The 23590-nt window shown below is 47.9% G+C and overlaps 2 protein-coding genes across 20 annotated transcripts in view; one reads left to right on the forward strand and one right to left on the reverse strand.

Annotated features, from left to right (window-relative positions):
- LOC311369502 (NLR family CARD domain-containing protein 3-like) overlaps window positions 1-23590 on the forward strand; it is a gene marked incomplete at both ends in the record, with an annotated part of 312051 nt that overhangs the window by 199441 nt on the left and 89020 nt on the right. For 7 of the 18 annotated variants that reach the window (XM_084487667.1, XM_084487682.1, XM_084487680.1 and 4 more), the window contains 2 exons: window positions 3585-3889; window positions 5110-6177. The exons of 10 other annotated variants lie outside the window; for them this stretch is intronic. In XM_084487667.1, coding sequence (XP_084343793.1) covers window positions 5112-6177 — 1066 coding nt within the window. Of the gene's footprint in view, window positions 1-3584; window positions 3890-4646; window positions 4839-5109; window positions 6178-23590 lie in introns of those variants that run through there. One more of the 18 variants, XM_084487678.1, reaches the window with a different exon arrangement.
- Window positions 6034-23590, reverse strand: part of LOC311369547 (gamma-aminobutyric acid receptor subunit gamma-3-like) — a 150789-nt gene continuing 133232 nt past the window's right edge. The window contains exons 3-4 of one of the 2 annotated variants that reach the window (XM_084487772.1): window positions 22017-22171; window positions 6034-6155 (exon numbers count right to left, since the gene is read on the reverse strand). In XM_084487772.1, the coding sequence (XP_084343898.1) occupies window positions 22053-22171 (119 nt within the window). In that variant the 3' untranslated portion in view covers window positions 6034-6155; window positions 22017-22052. Of the gene's footprint in view, window positions 6156-11184; window positions 11266-22016; window positions 22172-23590 lie in introns of those variants that run through there. The other variant, XM_084487773.1, reaches the window with a different exon arrangement.

Consider the following 23590-nt stretch of genomic DNA (forward strand, 5'->3'; position numbering starts at 1 on the left):
AGGGGGGGGGCGAAATAGTTTCGGAAAGCACCACGCTGCTGCGATGAGGTGGGTTTGTTTATCGGCGTTACTATGGTGATCATGACGGCACTGAGCATAAAGTAAAAAGTAGATGAGACGATAGAGGGGTTAGAAAATATGAAGATATGCTTTTTTATTTCAGTTATCCTATTTTTGCACCGAAAATATTTGAAAACCATGTTTAAAAAGTTCAAAATAATGACCACTACTCAAGCAAAGTTGCCCCGTGTTCGTTCCCAGCGCCCCCCAAGGTTCTACGAACGCCCCCCAGGGGGCGCTGCCGCCCCCGTTGAGAAACCCTGATATAGCGCTTTTCTAGACACTCAAAGCGCTTTACAGTGAAGGGGGACCTCACTAACCACCACCAATGTGTAGCACCCACTTGGGTGATGCACGGCAGCCAATTGGCGCCAGAACGCTCACCACACACCAGCTTGAGGTGGAGAGTGAGGGAATTAATGAATGAGCCAATCATATATATATATATATATATATATATATATATAGGGGGATGATTAGGGGGCCAGATTGAATGAGCCTGGTTGGGCAGTTTTAGCCAGGACACCGGGGGATCCCCTACTCTTTGCGATAAGTGCCCTGGGATCTTTCATGACCTCAGTGAGTCAGGACCTCGGTTTTACGTCTCCTCCGAAGGACGGCACCTTCCACAGCACAGTGTCCCCGTCACTGCACTGGGGCATCGGGAATGATGTTTTTTGGCCAGAGGGAACAGTGCCACCTACAAGCCACCACCCGACACCACTTATTATGGTATTATTACATTATTATATTATAGTATTGTACATTATTATATTATAGTATTAGTACATTATTATATTATAGTATTGTACATTATTATATTATAGTATTAGTACATTATTATATTATAGTATTAGTACATTATTACATTATAGTATTAGTACATTATTATATTATAGTATTAGTACATTATTATATTATAGTATTAGTACATTATTATATTATAGTATTAGTACATTATTATATTATAGTATTAGTGGTCCGTGTACAAAGTATAATTCATTTACAGTTGTTCACGTTGTATAATGAAAAAGGCCAGTTTAGGGGGTAGTTTAGACTACCAGTTTAGACGTGCAATGCAATTCAGCGCGCCAAAGCGTCAGCTTGTTCCATTATCCAAGTTGTACAATGATATTTGAACAAGGAAGTCGAGAGCCGGAAACAGAGACAGCTCGCCTTCAAATTAAAGCTCGCCTTAGCAGTAAAAGTCGTGCGTTTTGAAGCGTTAATTTAATTTAAGGAGCGCCAAACATAAATAAACAAATAGCCTAAATAATGAACATAATTCATAACTGTTATACAGTCATATTTCTGCCACTTTCCCACAACTGATTGTGAATAAATTGCCAATGGGCGCCAACACTGGAATTATTATAGAGCGCTGTGATTCATGTATGCATGTAATGATTCATTTATATATTCATCAACTTATTTACTTGATTAAGGCTACTTAATCTGTTACTTTGGGTGAACGTTAAAGGTTATATAGTGTTGCGACCTGTGATGAGTCTGACTGGTAGAAAGAGTGATTTACCTTGACGTTATTGCTGGCTCTGTTGTCATGACAATAACGCCACTGGCTATCCGATGTAAAAATCCTTCAAGTTTATTTACCGTTCTCTCTCTTAACTAGGCTATATAAATAAAATTAAAATATATATATTTTTGGTGGATTATCCTCTGGCCTGTATAATAACAAAATGAATGCAGTGGTAAGTAAAGAGCAATACAACAAAATCAGACACGCCATGCACCGTGTGCTTTCTCAACTTCATTTGGGAGGTGACTAGCCTTTATTTAAATAGACTCATTTGTCACGTATTAAGTAGTAATAATCATTATTATTGCTTTTTCATATTTTCATATTTTTCAGACCTTATACATATTTACATCCTGGTTATATATATATATTTATTTATTTATTTATACTTACATCCTGATTCTACTGTACTGTTGTTGCATATTTTGTATTGTAAATAATGTTTGTTGCATTTTCTGACACATACATTAGGCAATACCCCCTAAACTGGCCTTTTTCATTACACAACGTGAACAACTGTAAATGAATTAAACTTTGTACACGGACCAACAAAGCTCATTATCCATTGTCCATCCCTGTACGGAAAAGACGGAGGACATGTGTGAAAGCAGCTTCTGTCTCTCTCTCTCTGTCTGTTTATCTGTCTGTCTGTCTGTCTGTCTGTCTGTCGGTGTCTCGTTGTCTCTCCCTCTGTCTGTCTGTCTGTCTCTCTCTCTCTCTTGTTGTCTCTCTCTATCTTTTTCTGTGGCTGCTTCTCTCACTCTCTCACACACACACACACACACACACACACACACACACACACACGCGCCACGCTCTGTTTCTACTGGTTGAAGAGAAGTGACTAATTTAACACATTAGGTTTCAATCTATTGCAACATTACCTAACGTTGTTTTCTCTATAGTGAGATTGATAAGCGTTACACAGACACACTTCACAATATCACATCATTATAATAAACCAATAACCTAAAGATAGAGTGGGTTTAGAGAAAGATTCAGGGATCCTCAGCGCAGAAGAATGAAGTTCTGGGAAGTCCTGGGAAGTCCAGACAGCCAATCACAGCCTCGGCTACCTTACAGGAACTGCCTCCTCTCTGTGGCGGCCAATCACAGCCCCGAATACCTCACAGGAACCGCCTCCTCTCTGTGACAGCCAATCACAGCCTCGAATACCTCAGCGAAGGTTTCTTCACACACACACACACACACACACACACACACACACACACACACACACACACTGTTACGTTCACTACGTCACGGGTGTTCAACAGCAACGTAAAGCAGGTGAGGTGAAAGTGGGAGGTCCGCTCACCTGACTGAAGCGCGGGCCCGTCGAGAGTCGAACCAGTAAAATCCCAAAGGGGCGTGTTTGAATCTCGTGCACGGGCACGTTGACTACGGGCACGCGCTATAAACGGGAGCTAGCGCTGGTCTCAGCGCGTTGTCTCGTCAGGAGAGACGCGCCACCGGTAAGCTGCTGTTTGTGTCCATTGAGCCGCGGTTTAAGTTGGTCTGTCTGGTCACGCTCTGCATCCCTGGAAATGTTTGGAGTTGGGGCGTCTTCGCTGTCACACGAGAATACGTCCTGTTTGCGGTGCAGGCTGGGTAATGTAGTTCATCGCACTTTAATTAACACTAATTAATGTTTAATGTGCAATGTGGCTTGTGTGTGGCAGTGCAATGTTTAATGTATATTTAGTGTTTAATGTGCAATGTTGCTTGTGCGGGGAATTGTTGCATATTCAGTTTAAACACTAATTATTTTATACTATATTATATATTATACTATTATTATAACACTAAATACTGACTATTGTAATTTATGTTTGTTTATTATTCAGAATTGATAGTATATTATGTATGTGGCTATCAATATTGTTGTTTACACCGTAGCCTTTCTATTCTACAGGTTTATAACCTGTTATTTGTGGACTAAAACAACTGCATAAGGAAAATCAAACAAAGCAAATAAAAAACCACAAAGAGTTAAAACAACGTGTCTCCTTCTGGCGCCCCGTTCGGTGGGGAGAATCTTAAAGAACACACACACACACACACACACACACACACACACACACACACACACACACACACACACACACACACACACACACACACGGGGCGTGTGTCCGTGGGGGCGGGGCCAGGAGAGGACGTGATGTTCGGGAAACGAAACTTAAGGTTGACAGAAACCCGACGAGGAGGAAGCAGTTCTCTCCCTCAGGAGAACAACACAACACGTTTTGGGACACACACAGTCTGACCGACAGCAACCGCAACCAGGTGAGTAAAACAACACAACCTCCGCGCCTCTCTCCCCGCGGTGTGACCCCATACGGACCGGCCCTACAGCGGGTTATGATGTGAACTAGGGGAGCGTACCTCTGTTCCCCGGGTCCTCTGTTCCCCCGTCGCGACTGTGCTTTTCGTAGGCGGAATCCGGAAAAAGTTCCGCCTGAAGCGCTAGGAGTGGACAGGCAGCCTGTCAGGCAAACTCACACGCTGACTCCTTACCCTTAACCTAACCGTAACCGTAACCGTAACCCTCACCCTAACCCTAACCATAACCGTAACCCTAACCCTCACCCTAGCCCTAAATCCTCACCCTAAATCCTCACCCTCACCCTCACCCTCACCCTAAACCTAACCCTAACCATAACCGTAACCTTAACCCTCACCCTAACCCTAACCATAACCGTAACCCTCACCCTCACCCTACGCTATGCACTAAACATACTCCGCACGTCAAAAACAGAAGTACACATCATATGCATCAATGCAATGACGACAAAAGATACAATGCATGACATGTGCAACGGAGGCTTGCCCAACAGAACCTACCTGTAGCGTAGTGTTCATAGAATGGGACGATGACGGCACATGCACCGTTCCAAGACAGCAAGTACACCACCACCAACCACTAGGTGTCACTATTTACCCACTCAACTTACCAACAACGATACAAAAACAAAACAGGCCTGCAAGTGGAATTATCTATTTGAACTCTGTCTACTCGTTACACTTGTAGACATCAGAGCGCTCTGTCCAGCGATCATATTACAATAAAGTGATTAGTCATCATCACTGCATCGCTGGAACAGCAGCCAATAGGAGGCTAGTGTGAACTGGGAGGGGAACTGGTCCAACTGGTTGGTTCACAAACATCATTTCCTTGTTACAGAGCCTGACGGTTTGGTGTGGCTCACTTCATTACAGCAGGGAGAAGACTCAGGTACTGTACTCCACTCTGATCCGTGATTCATCATGAATATGTATAACTTATTGATCCTATCAATAGGAAGAGTACTATTTTCCTGTCATCATGTATGGGTTGTAAACGTTTGTGAATGTTAACTGTATCATACTTAACCTTTCACTGTTCACTGCTGTTAGTCAAAATAAAGCTACTGTTTTGCTACTACCTTTATTTAACCATTGTTATACATTATAAAAATGAATGTAATGGTGACATGATTTAACTTTATTTATCAATGGTTTTCTAGGAATGGCCTCTGCTACTTCCTGGTCTGAAGAGGACTTTTCCTGTTCCATCTGTCTGGATGTGTTCAACAGCCCAGTTTTCACACCATGTGGACACAACTTCTGCAGAACCTGTATTACAACGTTCTGGGATGACCAAGTCCAGTACAAATGTCCTGTTTGCAACGAGCTGTTCCACACAAGACCTGATTTACGGGTTAATACCCTCTTATCAGGGATGGTTGATCGGTTTAGAAGTTCTGCACCAGTCAAAGAGCAGCCTTGTGTTGAACCAGCAGAAGTTCCCTGTGACGTCTGTACTGGGACCCAGCTGAAGGCCGTGAAGTCCTGCCTAATGTGTTTTACCTCTTACTGCCAAACCCACCTGGAGCCTCATCAGAGAGTCGCAGGCCTGAAGAAACATCAGCTGGTCGAGCCTATGGACCGTCTGGAGGACAGGGTGTGTAAGAAACACGACCGACTCCTGGAGCTCTTCTGCCAGACTGAACAGGTGTGTGTGTGTGTTTTGTGCACAGTGACGGACCACAAGTCCCATCCTGTTGTACCTCTAAAGGAGGAATATGAAGTGAAGACGGCCCAGCTGGGGAAGATAGAGGCTGAAGTTCAGCAGATGATCCAGGAGAGACAACTAAAGATTAAGGACACCAGAGACACAGTGGGACGTAGCAAAGCAGACGCAGACAAAGAGATAGCCGATGGTGTGCAGGTCTTCACTGCTCTGAAGCGCTCTGTTGAAAAGTGCCAGGATGATCACAACCAAACGGTTAAAGAGAAACTGAAATCCACAGAGACAGAAGCTGAAGGCCTCATCAAAGAGCTGGAGCAGGAGATAGAAGATCTGACCAATAGAATATCAGAGGTGAAGCAGCTCTCATACACTGAAGACCACCTCCACCTCCTCCAGACCTTCAGATCCCTGAAGGATCCTCCACCCACCAGGGACTGGACGACGGTGGAGGTCCGTCCTCCGTCATACGTTGGGACCTTGAGGAGAGCCCTGGATCAGCTGGAGGAGACACTGAATATGGAGATGAAGAAGCTGCCTGACCTGGAACCAGATTTAAAGAAGTGTAAGTGTTTGTTTAGTTTGATTCATCATTTTGTTTATTTTTACGATGTGCGTGCGTTGTCAGATCATCATCATTACGTGATTGAAGGGTAGGGAGAGGACAGAGGCAGTGGATCGGTGGGAGGTAGTAGGCAAGAAATGCAACCCTTATTCAATCAAACAGAGCCTATGCTGCTATCCACCAACGAGGCTGTTAAGGCTTTTAACTATACGTGTTCTACTGTTAATAATAATAATAATTCATGAAATTTATATACCGCTTTTCAGTGACCCAAAGAAGCTTACATTTTGGAAGACATAAAAAACACGAAAAGGGTGATGACAGTCAGGGGGACGAGGGCAGGGGCAGGGATGAAGGTGGTCATGGGTAGGGGAGGTCGTAGGCTTGGGAAAAGAGAGAGGTTTTTAGAGTGGATTTGAATGTGGGAAGTGAGGGAGAGTCGCGGACAGGTTGGGGAAGAGAATTCCATAGTCGGGGGGCTGCCCTGGAGAAGGCTCTGTCACCGAATGTTTTCAGTTTGGAGGGTGGTACGGTTAGAGTGAGAGTGGAGGAGGATCGGAGGGCTCGGGAGGGGCGATGGGGGATGAGGAGGTCAGACAGGTAGGGCGGGGCCAGGTGGTGGAGAGCTTTGAAAGTCAGCAGGAGTATTTTGAAACTGATACGTTGTTTGACGGGGAGCCAGTGGAGAGTGTGGAGAACGGTAGTGATGTGCTCACGGGACCGGGTGTGAGTGAGGAGGCGAGCAGCAGAGTTTTGGACCATTTGGAGTCTATGGAGGGAATGAGAGGCGATGCCAGTGAGGAGGGAGTTGCAGTAGTCAAGACGGGAGAAGATGAAGGCGTGGATAAGGGATTCAGCAGCAGGGGGGGAGAGGCAGTGTCTGATTTTGGCGATGCGGCGGAGGTGAAAGTAGGAGGTCTTGACAATGGAGCTGACATCGAAGGAGAGGGTGGGGTCCAGGGTAACACCAAGATCGCGTGCCAGGGGGGAGGGAGTGATGGTCGAGGCGTTGATGGTGAGTGAGATGGGTCCAGTTTTATTGAGAGTGGATTTGGTGCCTATGAGAGGAGCTCTGTTTTGTCGCTGTTAAGTTTGAGAAAGTTGTAGGTCAGCCATGTTTTTATTGTAGAGATGCAGTTTTCGATGTGGGTGAGGGGAGGGTTTTGGGTGGTTTTGGTACTGATGACATCTGAGTGTCATCTGCGTAACAGTGGAAGTCGAGATTGAGTTTGCGGATGATGTGACCAAGGGGGAAGAGGTAGCAGATGAAAAGAAGGGGGCAAAGGACTGAGCCCTGAGGGACCCCCTGCGGTACAGGAGAGAGGGTGGACGTGTGGCCAGAGAGGGAGACGAACTGTTGCCTGTCGGTGAGGTAGGAGGTGAGCCAGTCGAGTGCGGTGCCCTCAACACCCTGTTGGCGCAGCCTTTTGAGGAGGATGGAATGGTGTACAGTATCAAAGGCTGCGCTGAGGTCTAGGAAAAGCAGGATGTTGAGGGCACCGCAGTCTGCAGTGGTGAGGAGATTGTTGATGACTTTGACAAGGGCAGTTTCGGTGCTGTGAAGCGGGCGGAAGCCAGACTGGAGGGGTTCATAGCGGTTGTTTGACTGGAGGGGTTGATAGAGGTTGTTTGACTGGAGGGGTTGATAGAGGTTGTTTGACTGGAGGGGTTCATAGAGGTTGTTTGACTGGAGGTGGGTGTGGAGTTGGGCGGCGACAATGCGTTCCAGAGTTTTGGAGAGGAACGGCAGGTTGGAGATGGGGCGGTAGTTGGAGAGGTTGGCTGGATCAAGGGTGGACTTTTTGAGGATGGGGGTGATGGAGGCAAGTTTGTAGACAGAGGGAACATGACCAAGGGATAGGGACTGATTGAATAGGGTGGTGAGGTGGGGGATGAGGACAGGGAGGCAAGCCTTGGTGTCGTTGGGAGAGGGTCGAGAGAGCAGGTGGTTGTCTTGGACGCAGTGATGATGTCCAAAATGTGGGAGGAGTCAACAGGGGAGAAGGCAGTGAAAGAAGGGAAGGGTGGGTGGTCAGGGAGGGGGGGGGGACAGGAATGGTGCGGGTGGAGGAGTTACTAACGGCGGCAGTCAGGGAGCTGTTGATTTGGGAGATTTTATGGTTAAAGGCGAGGAGGAAAGAGTTACAGAGGTCAGGTGAGGAGGGTGGATTAATGTCCGGCGGCTGGAGCAGTTTGTTGACGGTGGAGAACAGGATGCGGGGGTTCCGGTTGGTGCTGTTGATGAGGGTGGAGAAGTGGGCGGATTTAGCAGCATGGAGAGCGTCACGGTAGGAGGAGATGTGATGTTTGTAGGCTTCGGCGTGAATGGTGAGGCGGGTTGGCTTGCATAATCGCTCGAGTTGGCGGCCAGTCTGTTTCATGGTGCGGAGTTCCGGGGTGTACCAGGGGGCGGAGTTAGTGAATGAGACAGAGGAAGTCTTCCAGGGGGAAAGGGAGTCAAGGGAGTCAGAAAGGATGGAGTTGAGCATGATGGCATAGTCGTCAGGGGAAGAGGGGGCAGGCAGAGTCAGGGGGGAAGGCAGAGGATATGAGCTGGGAGAGTGAGAGTGGGTTGACTGATTTGATGTTGCGGTAGGAAATGGAGCACTTTTTGGGATTATGGGGTGAGGGTAGAGGAGCGGAGAAGAGGATGCAGAGATGATCAGAGAGTGGGAATGGGAGAGGATGGGGGTTAGATACGGGTAGGGAGGCGGAGCAGACTATGTGGAGGATATGGCCTTTGGTATGGGTGGGGAAGTCAATGTGTTGGGTGAGGTGGAAACAGTCGAGAAGGGAGAGGAAGTCAGATGTCAGTGGGGCGGTCGGCTTGTCCGTGTGGATGTTGAAGTCACCGGTAAGTAGGAGGCGGGAAGAGAGAGAGGACGCAATGGTGAGGAGTTCAGACAGTTCAGAGAGAAAAGATGGGTGTGGCTTCAGAGGACAGTAGATTAGAACAGTGGTGATAGAGTTGGGGAGGGAGAAGGCAAGGTGTTCAAAGGATGAGATAGATGGGAGGTTGAGGTTCAGTTCAGTGATGGACAGGGATTGTTTATGAAGAACGCCTCCCCCTCGGCCAGAGAGGCGGGGTTTGGCAATGTAACTGTAATTGGAAGGAGTGGCTTGATTGAGAGCGTAGAAGTCCAGGGGCTGTTGCCATGTTTCACAGAGGAGGAGCAGATCCATGTTATTGTCCAGTAGCAGTTCAGATATAACGGGTGATTTGTTGGAGAGGGAGCGACAGTTCAGCAGTGCGAGGGAGATGGATGGGGGGCAGGGGAGGGGGAACGGAGGTTAGTGAGGTTGGCAGTACGGCAGGTGGGGGTGACGGGGGGGCGAGAGTTAGTCCAGAGTGAGGGGATGGGTGAGCCATGGGGGAGGTGTTGGTTGCGAGAGGGGCCAGAACCTGGATGGATGTAGCGGCGTCGGCGGAGGATTCCGGCTGTGCTGGCTGCAGGGGCAGCAGAGAGACGATGGTTATTGTTGAGGCGGTGAAGGTCAGCAGCGGTGTAGCTGAGTGGGCCAGAAGTTGGTGGAGTAGAGGAGAGAGTCCTAAGAGTCTGGAGTAGCAGGAGTGATAATCCAAGGTGGAGACGAGACATGACGGCGGATGAAAGAAGGCCGGGTAGTATATTGGTGGTGGCTAGTAGCTGATTGGCTAGAAGCAGGGAGGCAGTGAGTTGTGTGTTGTTGTGTAAGACTTGCGTGGATTTCTGACTAAAACTTTGCGGGCGCCAAAATCTGGAAAGCTGATGCTCACAAAAAAATCTGGATGTATCAATCCTTGCGTAAGCACGATTTCACACAGATTCTCTTTGTACATCCCAATTAACGTGACATTGAGCGCACATGCACGAGCCCTTCTCTCCACCCATTTCCATCTCCACCCGTCTCCTCCCTCATTTAATATGGTAATTTGTATAAATAAACCTGCAGTAGTGCGCTCGTTAGGAGAAAGGAGAAAATGGAGAAAGGAAGAAAAAATAACTTTAGTGAATGCGAGGTGGAGGTGCTGATTTCGGAGGTAGAGGCCAGAAATTAGATCTTGTTTGGCTCTCTTTCCTCCGGAATCAACACCAAAAGCAAAAAACTGGCGTGGGAAAACGTTGCCAGGTCGATCAATGAGGTTGGGGGCGAAAGCCGAACTGTGGCTGACATTTAAAAAAGTGGTCGGACAACGTCCACTATTGTAGTCCACTATTGTAGTCCAGTATTGTAGTCCAGTATTGTAGTCCACTATTGTAGTCCACTATTGTAGTCCATTGTTGTAGTCCATGAGGGAGAGAGAGAGGCCGTTTCTCAATTTGCGTTCTCGTCTGTACTTGTGTACTTTGCGTTCTCGTGAAACGTCATCAGTCGTAGCCCAAGTACTGTTCCAATTCCAAGTACGCATCAAGTCAAGTACAGTCGTAAAACCCGTGTGTGTTCTCCATGCGTTCTTAAACTGGCCGTTCCACCGAGGACGCATCGGAGGTGACTTGTGTGGACTTGGACCGTTAAATATCCCAGGATGCATTTCGCATTCCCATGTTTTAAAATATTAGTATGTAAGCTATAATAATAGGCAATATATAGGAACATTTGACATATAACAAAAATGTAGGCCTATTCATTCAAAATATTGACATACTATTTTAAAATTAAAGAGGCTGGGGTTTTGTTTAATATAATTTGTTTTTATTGTATAAGTCGCTGATAGAGGAAACCCAACACAACGGCAACGAAAATCTTGGTCGGATCCATCCGATCGTGTGTGTGTGTGTGTGTGTGTGTGTGTGTGTGTGTGTGCCTGAGCGCCTGAGCGTCCTCGGATTTAACATCCTAGCATATAAGATGTCAATGCTTCCAGCAGTACTAGTGATGATGATGATGAAGATGCAGAAGGGTTCAGTAGCTCATCATGTCTTGTTCTCCGTCAGATGCCTGTGAACTCACACTGGACCCAAACACAGCCAACGGAGAACTCTCTCTGTCTGAGGAAAACAGAAAGGTGACGCTGGTCAGAGAGGACCAGTCGTATCCGGATCACCCAGAGAGATTTGACTCCCGGCCCCAGGTGTTGTGTAGAGAGGCTCTGACTGGCCGCTGTTACTGGGAGGTAGAGAGGAAAGGAAGTGTTGGTATAGCAGTGACATACAGAGGAATCACAAGGAGAGGACGGGGTGGTGACAGCCTGCTTGGAGGGAAGAACGAGTCCTGGAGTCTTGTTTGTCATGATGGTCGTTACTCTGCCTGGTACAACGATAGACAGACAGAAATCCCTCTCCTCCCCGCTGGCTCTACCAGAGTAGGAGTGTATCTGGACCGGCCTGCTGGCACTCTGTCCTTCTACAGAGTGTCCCCAGGTGGAGGAGGGTCCTCAGACACACTGACACACATCCACACCTTCAGGACCTCCTTCACCCAGGAGGACCTCCTCCCTGGGTTTAGGGTATGGGGGGGTGCCTCACTGTCTCTGTGTAAGTTATAGTCTCTCTCTCTGTCTGTCTGTCTGTCTGTCTGTCTGTCCCGTCCGGGACGCATACACACACACACACACACACACACAAACGCGCATATATACACACACACACACACACACAGAAACGCACACACACACACACTGCTTTTGCGTCAGTGTCTCTAGGGCAGTTATTGTCTCTGTCTCTCTCTCTTTCTCTCGCATCTTTCCCTCCCCCCCCGTCTCCCTCTTCCCCTCCCCTCCTCCCCCCCGTCTCCCTCTCCCCCTCCCCCCCGTCTCCCCCTCCCCCTCCTCCCCCCGTCTCCCTCTCCCCCTCCCCCCCCCCGTCTCCCTCTCCCCCTCCTCCCCCTGTCTCCCCCTCCCCCTCCCCCCCCGTCTCCCCCTCCTCCCCCCCGTCTCCCCCTCCCTCTCCTTTTTATGGGGCTTCCTAAAAGTTGGTGATGATGAATCATGAAAGGAAGAGACTTTAAGGATCTCCCATAGGGTTAGCTAAGCAGCTTTTATTAAGATCTCATTTTTAATTTGAAATGTATATTAAATACCTATTGATGGTAAATCACATGTTTTTTTTATGCAACTATATATTTGTAATTTTCAGACATAAACATGTTTGTTCTATGGACTATGATATCATCATTGTTGTCCTAATCAGATTTTATATTTCATTCATAATAACCAAGAGGTCTATGGGATAATGTTGCATGTTGTAAATGACTTTAAACTGAATCTTGATTCCTTTTGTTCTGTTGGGAACCAAACGGCCACAGAACATGTTCAGTTATTAAAGATACGTGCACACCTGTTTATGATTAGTAAAGTCTGCAGCTTCTATTGTTTCAGTCCTTGTGTTTATTGTGTACATGTAAGGGACCATTTTTCTGTTGTATTTGTTCATGAAGCATAATGATAATAAACAACTCAGTGGATCAACTGAATGTTCTCGTGTGTTCAGCCCATCATCATTCTCCTTTTATTACTAAATAATGTTACATAAGAGCCTTAAGAATAATAATATATTAATCAGAAAAGATAAATAAAACAACAAATGTTTTAGTCTCTCCCCCCCCCCCCCCCCCCCACCACGGTAACACCCCCCCCCCCACCACGGTAACACCCCCCCCCCTCACCATGGTAACACCCCCCCCACCACGGTAACACCCCCCCCCCCCCACCACGGTAACCCCCCCCCCCCCACGGTAACACCCCCCCCCCCACCACGGTAACACCCCCCCCCCCCCCACGGTAACACCCCCCCCCCACCACGGTAACCCCCCCCCACCACGTTAACCCCCCCCCCACCACGGTAACACCCCCCCCCCACCACGTTAACACCCCCCCCCCCCACCACGGTAACACCCACCACGTTAACACCCCCCCCACCACGTTAACACCCCCCCCCACCACGGTAACCCCCCCCCCACCACGGTAACCCCCCCCCCACCACGTTAACACCCCCCCCAACCTCACCACGGTGACACCCCCCCCAACCTCACCACGGTAGCCCCCCCCCCCCCACCACGGTAACCCCCCCCCATCATTCCCACCCCCCCTGAGTGCAGGACCACCTTGGCTGTTCTACCGTCTGCTTAAGGTCGGTAAAGTGTTCTTATGATGCTCCTGCCGCTGTGCAGGCTCTCTTTGGTCATGGTTATAATATTTATATTGTGGAGCCCACGGGTTCATTTAGTAAGTTACGTTTCTTGTTTGTGTCACAGATCTGGTAGTGCGCCATGCAGCCAAGCAGGATCAGCACCTTGGAGAGTTCTATTTATTTTGGTTTTGGAGTGCGGCCTTCACTGAGTCAATGTGTGTGTGTGTGTGTGTTCTTCATTGTTAGTTATTTATTGTTAAGTTTAGTAAAAGTTCTTTATTTTTACATTAAGTTCAAATTGTTACGTTAGGCTGTTAGGCTGTCGATAACGCGTCCCGTTATTGTTACGTTAGGCTTTAGTCCGGCGTCAATAATAAATGGTCTTGATCAGAAATAAACCTCCATTCCGTGTGTGTGTGATCTGTCCGTTGCTGAATAAGGTTCTATAGCTGCTTTGGCATGTTGGTGGTCAACATGTCTGTAGTGTAAAACGTTCTAAAACTGGTGTCAAATGTTGCTGGCCGTATTACTACGTAAACCATGAATGTTGCGCATCATTTATTATGACGTCATTATATATACTTTCTCTCAGCAACCCCAACTCAAACTGACTTCCCGCGTCCCTGACAACTGCCTCAATAATCAAGGAGAAGAAGAAGAAGACTCCCTTTGTGTGTCTTTGTGTTCCTTCAATATGTGTTGTATACGTTTGGGTGAACACAGATCTCCTCACACTCCTCTTTTCAAAACAAGGGTCCATTTTGTTAGCAGTGACGCGCGTAGGAGGACGGTCTGACGGAGCCTCAGGGGCCGTCTGGCTCCAGGACGCCTACGGGTTAGACAGGGGACACCTGGCATCCAACCCACAACCTTTAGAGCAGGCAGTCACACACCCCCCAGACCACTGGACTGTTGTGGTGTCTGTGTGTCTCTGACCTCCACCCCCTCCACCCTCAGGGTCTGTCAGGGCATCCCCAGCCCCGCTGCAGGGGGGCTCTGCTGGGGGCCGTCTACCGGAGCGACCGGCTGGAGGTGGACCTCCTGAACGCTGACATCACCGCGCACACGCACGCCGCCAGCACCCAGAGTAAGGTGCTGGAGGACGGGTGGTCGGTGGGTTATAGACGGTGGTAGGTGGGTTATAGACGGTGGTAGGTGGGTTATAGACGGTGGTAGGTGGGTTATAGACGGTGGTAGGTGGGTTATAGACGGTGGTAGGTGGGTTATAGACGGTGGTAGGTGGGTTACAGACGGTGGTAGGTGGGTTATAGACGGTGGTAGGTGGGTTATAGACGGGTGGATGTTGGGAGGGTTGGTAGATCATGGGGTGGATGATGTATGATGGGTGATGATGAATATGAGGATGAATTGGTGGATTGTGACGGATTGTAGACGGACAGAAAAAGAACATGCTTGTCAGAAGTGATTCTTCTTCCTGTCTGGTGAACGACGGTGTGTAGCTGTGTGTGTGTGTGTAGCGGTGTGTGTGTGTGTGTGTGTGTGTGTGTGTGGGGGTTGAAGTGCGCTGCTGTCAGTGACTCCTCCCACTCTGGTTTGTGTTCATTCTGGCTCCCCATAAGGTCGTCCCTCTGGCTCTGATCTGTCTGCTGATTGGCTGCTCGGTCTCGGAGGCGGAGTCCCACCTGGTGCGTCAGCCAGTGGTCCGCGAGGTGGTGGGGGCGTGTCTGACACACACACACACACACACACACACACATCTTTGTCAACTCTATTAAATAGAATAAAGGATATAATGCCAACAATTGCTCTTGGTGTAACATTTTATATATTTATTGTTGCAGTTCTATGTAAATATTGTCTAATAATCTTTGAAATATTCTTATATATAATCAGGGCTGTAGTCAAGACCACCTTTGTCGAGTCCAAGACAAGTCCAAGACCAGGACTAGTGGAGACCGAGTCAAGACCGAGTCCAAAGAGGTTCAAGACCAGGACTAGTGGAGACCGAGTCAAGACCGAGTCCAAAGAGGTCCAAGACCAGGACTAGTGGAGACCGAGTCTAGACCGAGTCCAAAGAGGTTCAAGACCAAGACTAGTGGAGACCGAGTCAAGACCGAGTCCAAAGAGGTTCAAGACCAGGACTAGTGGAGACCGAGTCTAGACCGAGTCCAAAGAGGTTCAAGACCAGGACTAGTGGAGACCGAGTCAAGACCGAGTCCAAAGAGGTTCAAGACCAGGACTAGTGGAGACCGAGTCAAGACCGAGTCCAAAGAGGTCCAAGACCAGGACTAGTGGAGACCGAGTCAAGACCGAGTCCAAAGAGGTTCAAGACCAGGACTAGTGGAGACCGAGTCAAGACCGAGTCCAAAGAGGTTCAAGACCAGGACTAGTGGAGACCGAGTCAAGACCGAGTCCAAAGAGGTTCAAGACCAGGACTAGTGGAGACCGAGTCAAGACCGAGTCCAAAGAGGTCCAAGACCAGGACTAGTGGAGACCGAGTCAAGACCGAGTCCAAAGAGGTTCAAGACCAGGACTAGTGGAGACCGAGTCAAGACCGAGTCCAGGACAGAAAAAACACGTTGTATGCATGACAGTATCAAGACAATCATTTTGGGTTATTATTTGTTGATAATGTCACTGAAATTGTCACAACACCCAGGATTTGAAAGTATAACCATTCCCCTTGATATCATCTAATCTAATCTAAAGAAAACAGAATGACGTATGGTGATACCTCATAATAGCAGTGTAGAACTGATACAAACACCACTCCACTATTACCACTGCTAGGTACTAGTACTGAGCATCTGAGCAACTAAATGACAATAAAGCTTCAATCCAGACTTCACTCCAGAAAGAAGTGACCAGGATTACAAGAGTGTACCTATGGTTGGTTTATGCCTTCCCTGAAATTATTTTTGTATTATATTGTTATTTGGACGTGGGTTAATGGGTTAAATAATTCAATGAATTGCTATCTATTATTACTGTGGCTATTTTTTCAACACATTTTTACACTAATCTATGTATTACTGCGTAATCAGGATTCAGCGGCTGGGTGAATGGTCTAGCACTTGCCCTGTGATACGCGCGACCCGAGTTCGCGTCCAGAGTATTTCATAGTATTCTTGGCGTTGGCTTCATTTTGTAATTCCCTTTATTAATTTTATTAATTCCCTAATTAAGAATATTCAAAGAAATGGAAAATAAATGGCATGAACAGTTATTTGATTTCTCCAGTATTCCTTCCTATATTACTAATTGCGTGGGGCTTGAACCCCGGACGACCGGGTGCAAGTCCGTCACGTTAACTCGAGACTATCTCCCTGATTCCAAATCCATGTCAATATTAAATTAAAATATGTTACGCTTAATACTACTTATGAATTCAACAGATCGCCGATTTCTGCTGCAGCGCTGATTATCAAACGCCAGGTGGGTCGTCTGTGACTTCTAGGCAACCCTCATAAAACCAACATTTGACAGAACTCCATTATAAAAACTAACAACATCTGCTAAAGTAAAACATTGAATGATTCCTAAACCGTTCTGTTCAACTGAATCCATTCTGTGGCTGTTGACATTTGTAAGCGGCTGCAAACGGGAACAATCACTTAAGTTAAGTTAATCACTTAAGTGTCCGGCGTGGCTGGAGCCCACGGACCCGCTCCCGAGGGGGGGGGGCACGGATCAGCGCTTCACCGTGTGTGTCGCTCGTTTCCCGGGGCTAGAGTTAGGCTGCGCGTGGTTGTGTGTGTCCGGTGTGGTTGTGTGTGTGTCCAGTGTGGTTGTGTGTGTCCGGCGTGGTTGTGTGTGTCCGGCGTGGTTGTGTGTGTGTCCGGCGTGGTTGTGTGTGTCCGGCGTGGTTGTGTGTGTGTCCGGCGTGGTTGTGTGTGTCCGGCGTGGTTGTGTGTGTCCGGTGTGGTTGTGTGTGTCCAGTGTGGTTGTGTGTGTCCGGTGTGGTTGTGTGTGTGTCCAGTGTGGTTGTGTGTGTCCGGCGTGGTTGTGTGTGTCCGGCGTGGTTGTGTGTGTCCGGTGTGGTTGTGTGTGTCCGGCGTGGTTGTGTGTGTCCGGCGTGGTTGTGTGTGTCCGGCGTGGTTGTGTGTGTGTCCAGTGTGGTTGTGTGTGTCCAGTGTGGTTGTGTGTGTCCGGCGTGGTTGTGTGTGTCCGGCGTGGTTGTGTGTGTCCGGCGTGGTTGTGTGTGTGTCCGGCGTGGTTGTGTGTGTCCGGCGTGGTTGTGTGTGTCCGGTGTGGTTGTGTGTGTCCAGTGTGGTTGTGTGTGTCCGGCGTGGTTGTGTGTGTCCGGTGTGGTTGTGTGTGTCCGGCGTGGTTGTGTGTGTGTCCGGCGTGGTTGTGTGTGTGTCCAGTGTGGTTGTGTGTGTCCGGCGTGGTTGTGTGTGTGTCCGGCGATGTTGTGTGTGTCCGGCGTGGTTGTGTGTGTCCGGTGACACTATGACCACAACAGACGCACAGTCGCGCACTCATTGCGTTTGTTTATTTTATTTTGTTTCCCGTCATAACCATTCCCGGGAATCGGGAAATAGTCTTGATCAGATTTCCCAGGAATCCCTTTTCCCGGGATTAAACCCTCGTTCACACTGCACACGTCCGCCGACGGACGGCGGGGGCTTGTTGACCTCTCCCTGTGTTTTCCCGGGTTGTATTACAAAGGCGATTTCATTGGACAGTGTATTTGCGTATATTTGCATAAGGTGATCTGATTGGCCGACGGACCCACAATGCACTTCGAGAGCATATTGGAGTTATAATTTGGCTAACCCAATACCTTGTTTCAGTATCATCTAGGGATGTCCCCGTACCACTTTGTGACTTCCAATACCGATAGCGCAGCTTTTGCTATCTAGCGATAGCGGTCAGTCCGATCCTTCAGTGTGTCCCGTACAGAGACCGATGTGTGGCACAGCGCCACAGAATCAACACCCACCACCACTAATTCATTGCTTTTTGTTTTTAGTTTTTTGGAATGAATGCCGTTGAAACATGAATACCGTTCTGTCATCTCCGCATAGCACTCACAGACACACACACACACACACACACACAAATACATACACACACACATACATACATACATACATACATACACACACACACACACACACACACACACAAATACATACACACACACATACATACATACACACACACACACACACACACACACACACACACACAAATACATACATACACACACACATACATACATACACACACACACACACACACACACATGCCAGTGGTGCGCAGGTACACTTATAAACAACCCGCACTCGCCCAACGTCAACCAACCCAACCGCAACTCGGACCACGTAGTATTAATATTAACATAATGTACCCGACCCACTTATTGTAGAAGGTTTAGGCCATGCTCTTGATTAGCTTAATCATAGCCTTATTGGCTTACGTAAAACGGACATCCCTGAGTCAGATGCATTTAAAACAAATTGTTACAATGTTGATGCAGAGCAGTTTAACGTGAGGAACCTGCATTATTGCATTAGCCTATTTTATCCCGTTTCAGCATTCATGCAAAAGTTAGTAATAATAGCTTTCAACATTCACAATAAATACGGATTTCCCACTAGCCTACATAAAATGTAGAAAAAGAAACGTCTTTATTAGCGGACACTCTTAACAATCTGTACATTTAAACCGTTGTTCACCAGGTCAACAAATAGCCTAGGCTTAACATAACGTATTCTAAATAAAACGGTGACCTAAATCAGATCAGAGTTACTGTCACTCTGAATGGACAGCAGACTACAGACTACACATGCAACATTATTCCCATGAAGTTGCGTTCTCTGTGAGGCTTTCGGATGAGATCCAGCGTAAACATCAGAACGATAAGGACACCATACATACTTGGTCCATACTGACATCGTCTTCCAGTGTCCTGAACCAGCAGGTGGATACAGGATCATCTCGTATCTCTTTCTGTGTGGATAATATTAGACCTACTAAGAGGGTGACCATATTTCCTAACAACAAACCCTGGGTAACCAAGGACCTAAAGGAGATTTTGAACAAGAAAAAGAGTCTTCTTCTTCACCGGCTCTGAGGTGGAAAAGAAAGAGGTCAACAGAGAGTTCAAGCGTGCAATAAAAAAGGCCAAATTGAGATATAAAAACAAGGTGGAGAGAACATTTGCCCGGGGCAACCGCCACACTGCATGGCAGGGCTTAAATGTATGGCAGCAGTTAACTCCAGTCCTGGCAGTCGCAGACCCATACAGGTTGCAGGCTACAGCCCGACCTCACTACCCAATGACCTGAACATGTTCTTCACCAGATTCGAGAACGATAACAGCTCTGACCTCAATAGGTTCATTTCCTCACTCAAACCTCATCACTGACATCACTATCAGCACTGGGGAGGTGGTCAGCGCTTTTAGGAGGTCCAAAGTCAATAAGGCGCCAGGCCCAGACCACATATGTGGGCGGACCCTTAGGCCCTGTGCTGAGCAACTGGCGGGTGGACTCCTACAACTGTTTCAGTGCTCCATCAACTGCAGCACAGTCCCCCAGTTGTGGAAACACTCCACGGTGATTCCCATACCCAAGAAGGGTACCACCAAAGTCATGTATGGCCTTAGGCCTGTGGCCCTAACCTCGCTGGTAAGGAAGGCCATGGAGAGTCATAAAGGACTATATCACCAAGGTAACAGATCCATTGATGGATTCATTCCAATTTGCATATCGGGTGGGCGATTGCAACGGTTGACGATGCAAAAATGTTCATCTTAGACACCATCCACAAACATCTGGAAACTCCAAACTCCACAGCCAGACTATTTGCTGACTTCTCGTCAGCATCCCTCCTCTACATCCTCTACACCGATGACTGTCGGTCTACTCAGCCAAACTGTCACATGGTGAAGTTTGCTGATGACACAGTCGTCCTGTCTCTGCTCTCAGACTCCCTCCATGATCACAGCTCAGCTCTGCAGGAGTTTGTGGAATGGTGTGAGCTATCCTGTCTAGAGCTGAATGCGAGTTAAACCAAGGAGATGATAGTGACCTTCTCCCCCAAGCGGAGGCAGCTGGCTGAGGCAGTCACTACCACCATCCAGGGGAAGCCAGTTGAGGTTGTAGAGGAGTATAAATACCTTGGGACTATCTTTGACAACCAGCTGAGTTTTCCACCAACACAGAGGACATTCTGAAGAAATGCCCTCAGCGGCGGTCTCTGCTTAGGAAACTAAAATCATTTGATGTAAGTAAGGACATTCAAACTACTTTTTACTATTCACTCAATGAAAGTGTCTTAACATTTTCCTTCACTTGTTGGTTTCACTCCATTAGTCTTCGAAACAGAAACCGCTTACATCAAACTGTTAACGCCGGCTCCAGAATGATTGGACGCCCCCTTAGAGCTCTGTCTACACCATGCCATCAGCAGACCTTGAAGACTGCCTGTAGGATCCTTCATGACCCGTCGCATGTTCTGTCTTCATGGTGTGAGTGGCCCCCCTCAGGGCGCAGCCTGTCCAGGCTGTAGGACCCAGAGGAGGAAGGTGACCTTTGACCCCGGGGCTGTTCTGCTCCTAAACCCCCAGCCCCCCCCCCCCCCCCCCCAAATCCTTGGACTACACCACACAGTAGACTGACTGATGCACTCATCCCATCCCCCTTCCCCCTATTTTATATATTGCTATTTATTTATAAATGTATTGATGATGTGCTGTATATGGTGGAATACGCTGCTCTTTGTGCCATTGAATTGCCCCTTGGGGATGAATAAAGTGCTTTGAAACTTGAAACTACGTTGGCAGCTGGAAAGCTTGTGCTGCATCTTAGCACAAGTCATTCATGATGTCTTTGTCTTTTATATGATATAGCCTACTTTATAAATTACAAAAGTGTATTCTGCATCTTTATTTTAACCGACCTGACCCGAATATCATTAAAGTATGAAATTGTTATTTTTGGTGACTCGCAACCGCTCAATTTGGATCAATCCGCATATCACTGATACATGCACACGCACTGGCAGCTGATTCACCCGCTACTCCTCTCAAACGCGCAATGCTTGAGGTCTATCAAAGGAAAACCCGGGGACCGCCTTCCACTCCGTCATACCCCCACTCCAACATTGACGTCTAATGGTCGGAGTGGCGGCACTTCCATTGTTTTCAAACGTCCCACCACTCCGACTGCAAACGCAGTCGTCAATTGATGGAATGGGTTATTTCATACACCATCACAACCAACATTTGGAATTAATCAAATAAATTACAGATGACTAATACTGAAATGGCTACTTTTTGGTTGAACACATTTGAACACCTTTTTTATGATCCCCCAATGTTGACCTGAAGTTGGCGCCACTGATTGGTACACTGTCGGAATGGAGGTAGCCTACTAAAAGGTGTCGGAATGGGGGCATGTCGGACTGGCGGCATGTAACCGGGATATTTGGCACAGAGAAGACGGTGGGCGACATCTGGAGTTGACCAAAGGTTAGTGTGATATACCGTGCTCAAACAAACAGCTTCAACAACATGTTTTCTGGAACTCATATACTACGTTTACTTGTTGGGAAAACACCACAACATGTCTCCTTTAAGGATGAACTACTGCCACACCGCTCACATGACTGTTCAACAGGTAGCTCTCATGCGCATGCGACTGATTGGCGACTACTGTTGTTATCACGTGACACGCTGCGCGGATCAGATCGTACGGTCTACATAGATAGATCGATCAATGGATAGATAGAGGTACGAAACAAAACATCACAGCAGTTATAACATATATAACACATATTAACATCAAATGTATAATAACAGAGCAGCTTTGGACTCACCACCGATATCGGGTCGGAGCGTCTTGTCGTACTCCTTCAGTAAGTTGTTGAGGATGTGAGTGGCGTCCGCCTGGTGGCTCCGGGGGGCCATGACCTGACGGACAGGGCCGTGGTGGGGGTCCTGGGGGTCCTCGCTGTGGTCCAGCTGGTCGGAGCTGGTGGAGAAGGAGGAGAAATACATGAAAAAAAACTTGTCTCTGAGATGGTCTCAAGACAAACGTTAGTTATCATGAGACTCATGAGATGGATTCATGTCGCGTGACGGCCTGCAGTAGCGGTGTGTGTGTGTGTGTGTGTATGTGTGTGTGTGTGTGTGTGTGTGTGTGTGTGTGTGTGTGTGTGTGTGTGTGTGTGTGTGTGTGTGTGTGTGTGTGTGTGTGTGTGCGTGCGTGCGTGCGCGCCATGGATTCGTATCGTGCGCCAAGATGTTCATAAAACGCAAAAAGACAAAAGACGACCACAATCCAACGTGCAGGAGAATGTTGAACTTTTAAACGCAGGGAAACGCTTGAAAAGGTGAATTCCTCACCGAGCTGCAAGAACGACGAGAAGTAATAAAAGGACGCCCGCCAACTCGTCGCTCATCTTCCCTCCAGCAGATCAGAGTATTCCGTCCTGAGCGTTAGAACGCGTCACACCGCGGCGCGCGGCGGACCCTCGGCTCTCCTCCGCCGTGAGGACCAATAATCCGTCTTCTCAACTTCTTCGTCGTCGTCATCGCCAGCCCTCCCGCACCCCCCCCCCCCCCCCAACACGCACACACACACACACACACACACACACACACACACACACACACACGCACACGCACACGCACTACTTCTCCTGCGTGTCTTTCATCGCAGGTCCACGCAGGTTGGTTCCTTCGTGCTCGTGGACCTTTTAAAGGGTTCGGCGGTAGACCGGCGTTAGGAAAAAGGAATCCAGAAAGAGAATAAAGCTTTCTCCTTCTCCCTCGATGTGGTGGTGGCGCCACTTGAGCGACATGTGGAGCCGTGTAGTCCGCCTGAGAGAGAGAGAGAGAGAGAGAGAGAGAGAGAGAGAGAGAGAGAGAGAGAGAGAGAGAGAGCGCTCTTAATGAAGTCTACATCCACTCTGGGCGGTGGACGTTGTTGGACCTTTTCAAACCACACCTGATTAAAGATTATCTTTAATCAGGTGTGGTTTAACATATCTTTAAAAGATATGTTCATTAATGAGCGGCCCGTGGGTGTACTTTATACGTTGATCATGCCATGAAATTGAACAAAAAAAACAAAACCAATGTAATAATTGGAATGACGTAAAAAAGAGCCTACGGTACATTAAGTAAATCTGTGTATTGTTTTTTGTTAACAGGGACCATGTATAGAACAGGTTCTATACCAGGGTTAGCTCAACAGCTCACCTGGTAGGATATAGTTTGTGCAATAAACCACAGACAGAGATAGAATTCCCTTCAAACATTGTTTGAAGGGCTAGTGCACCCCCTGGCGGTACAAGGAGGCATTACACTCGCTCACCCACCCACAAATATCGATCTTTACAAGGGTAGGTAGACTCTCTCTCTCTCTCTCTCTCTCTCTCTCTCTCTC

The sequence above is a fragment of the Micromesistius poutassou genome (assembly GCF_964030765.1).
Source record: "Micromesistius poutassou genome assembly, chromosome: 24".
NCBI lineage: Eukaryota > Metazoa > Chordata > Actinopteri > Gadiformes > Gadidae > Micromesistius > Micromesistius poutassou.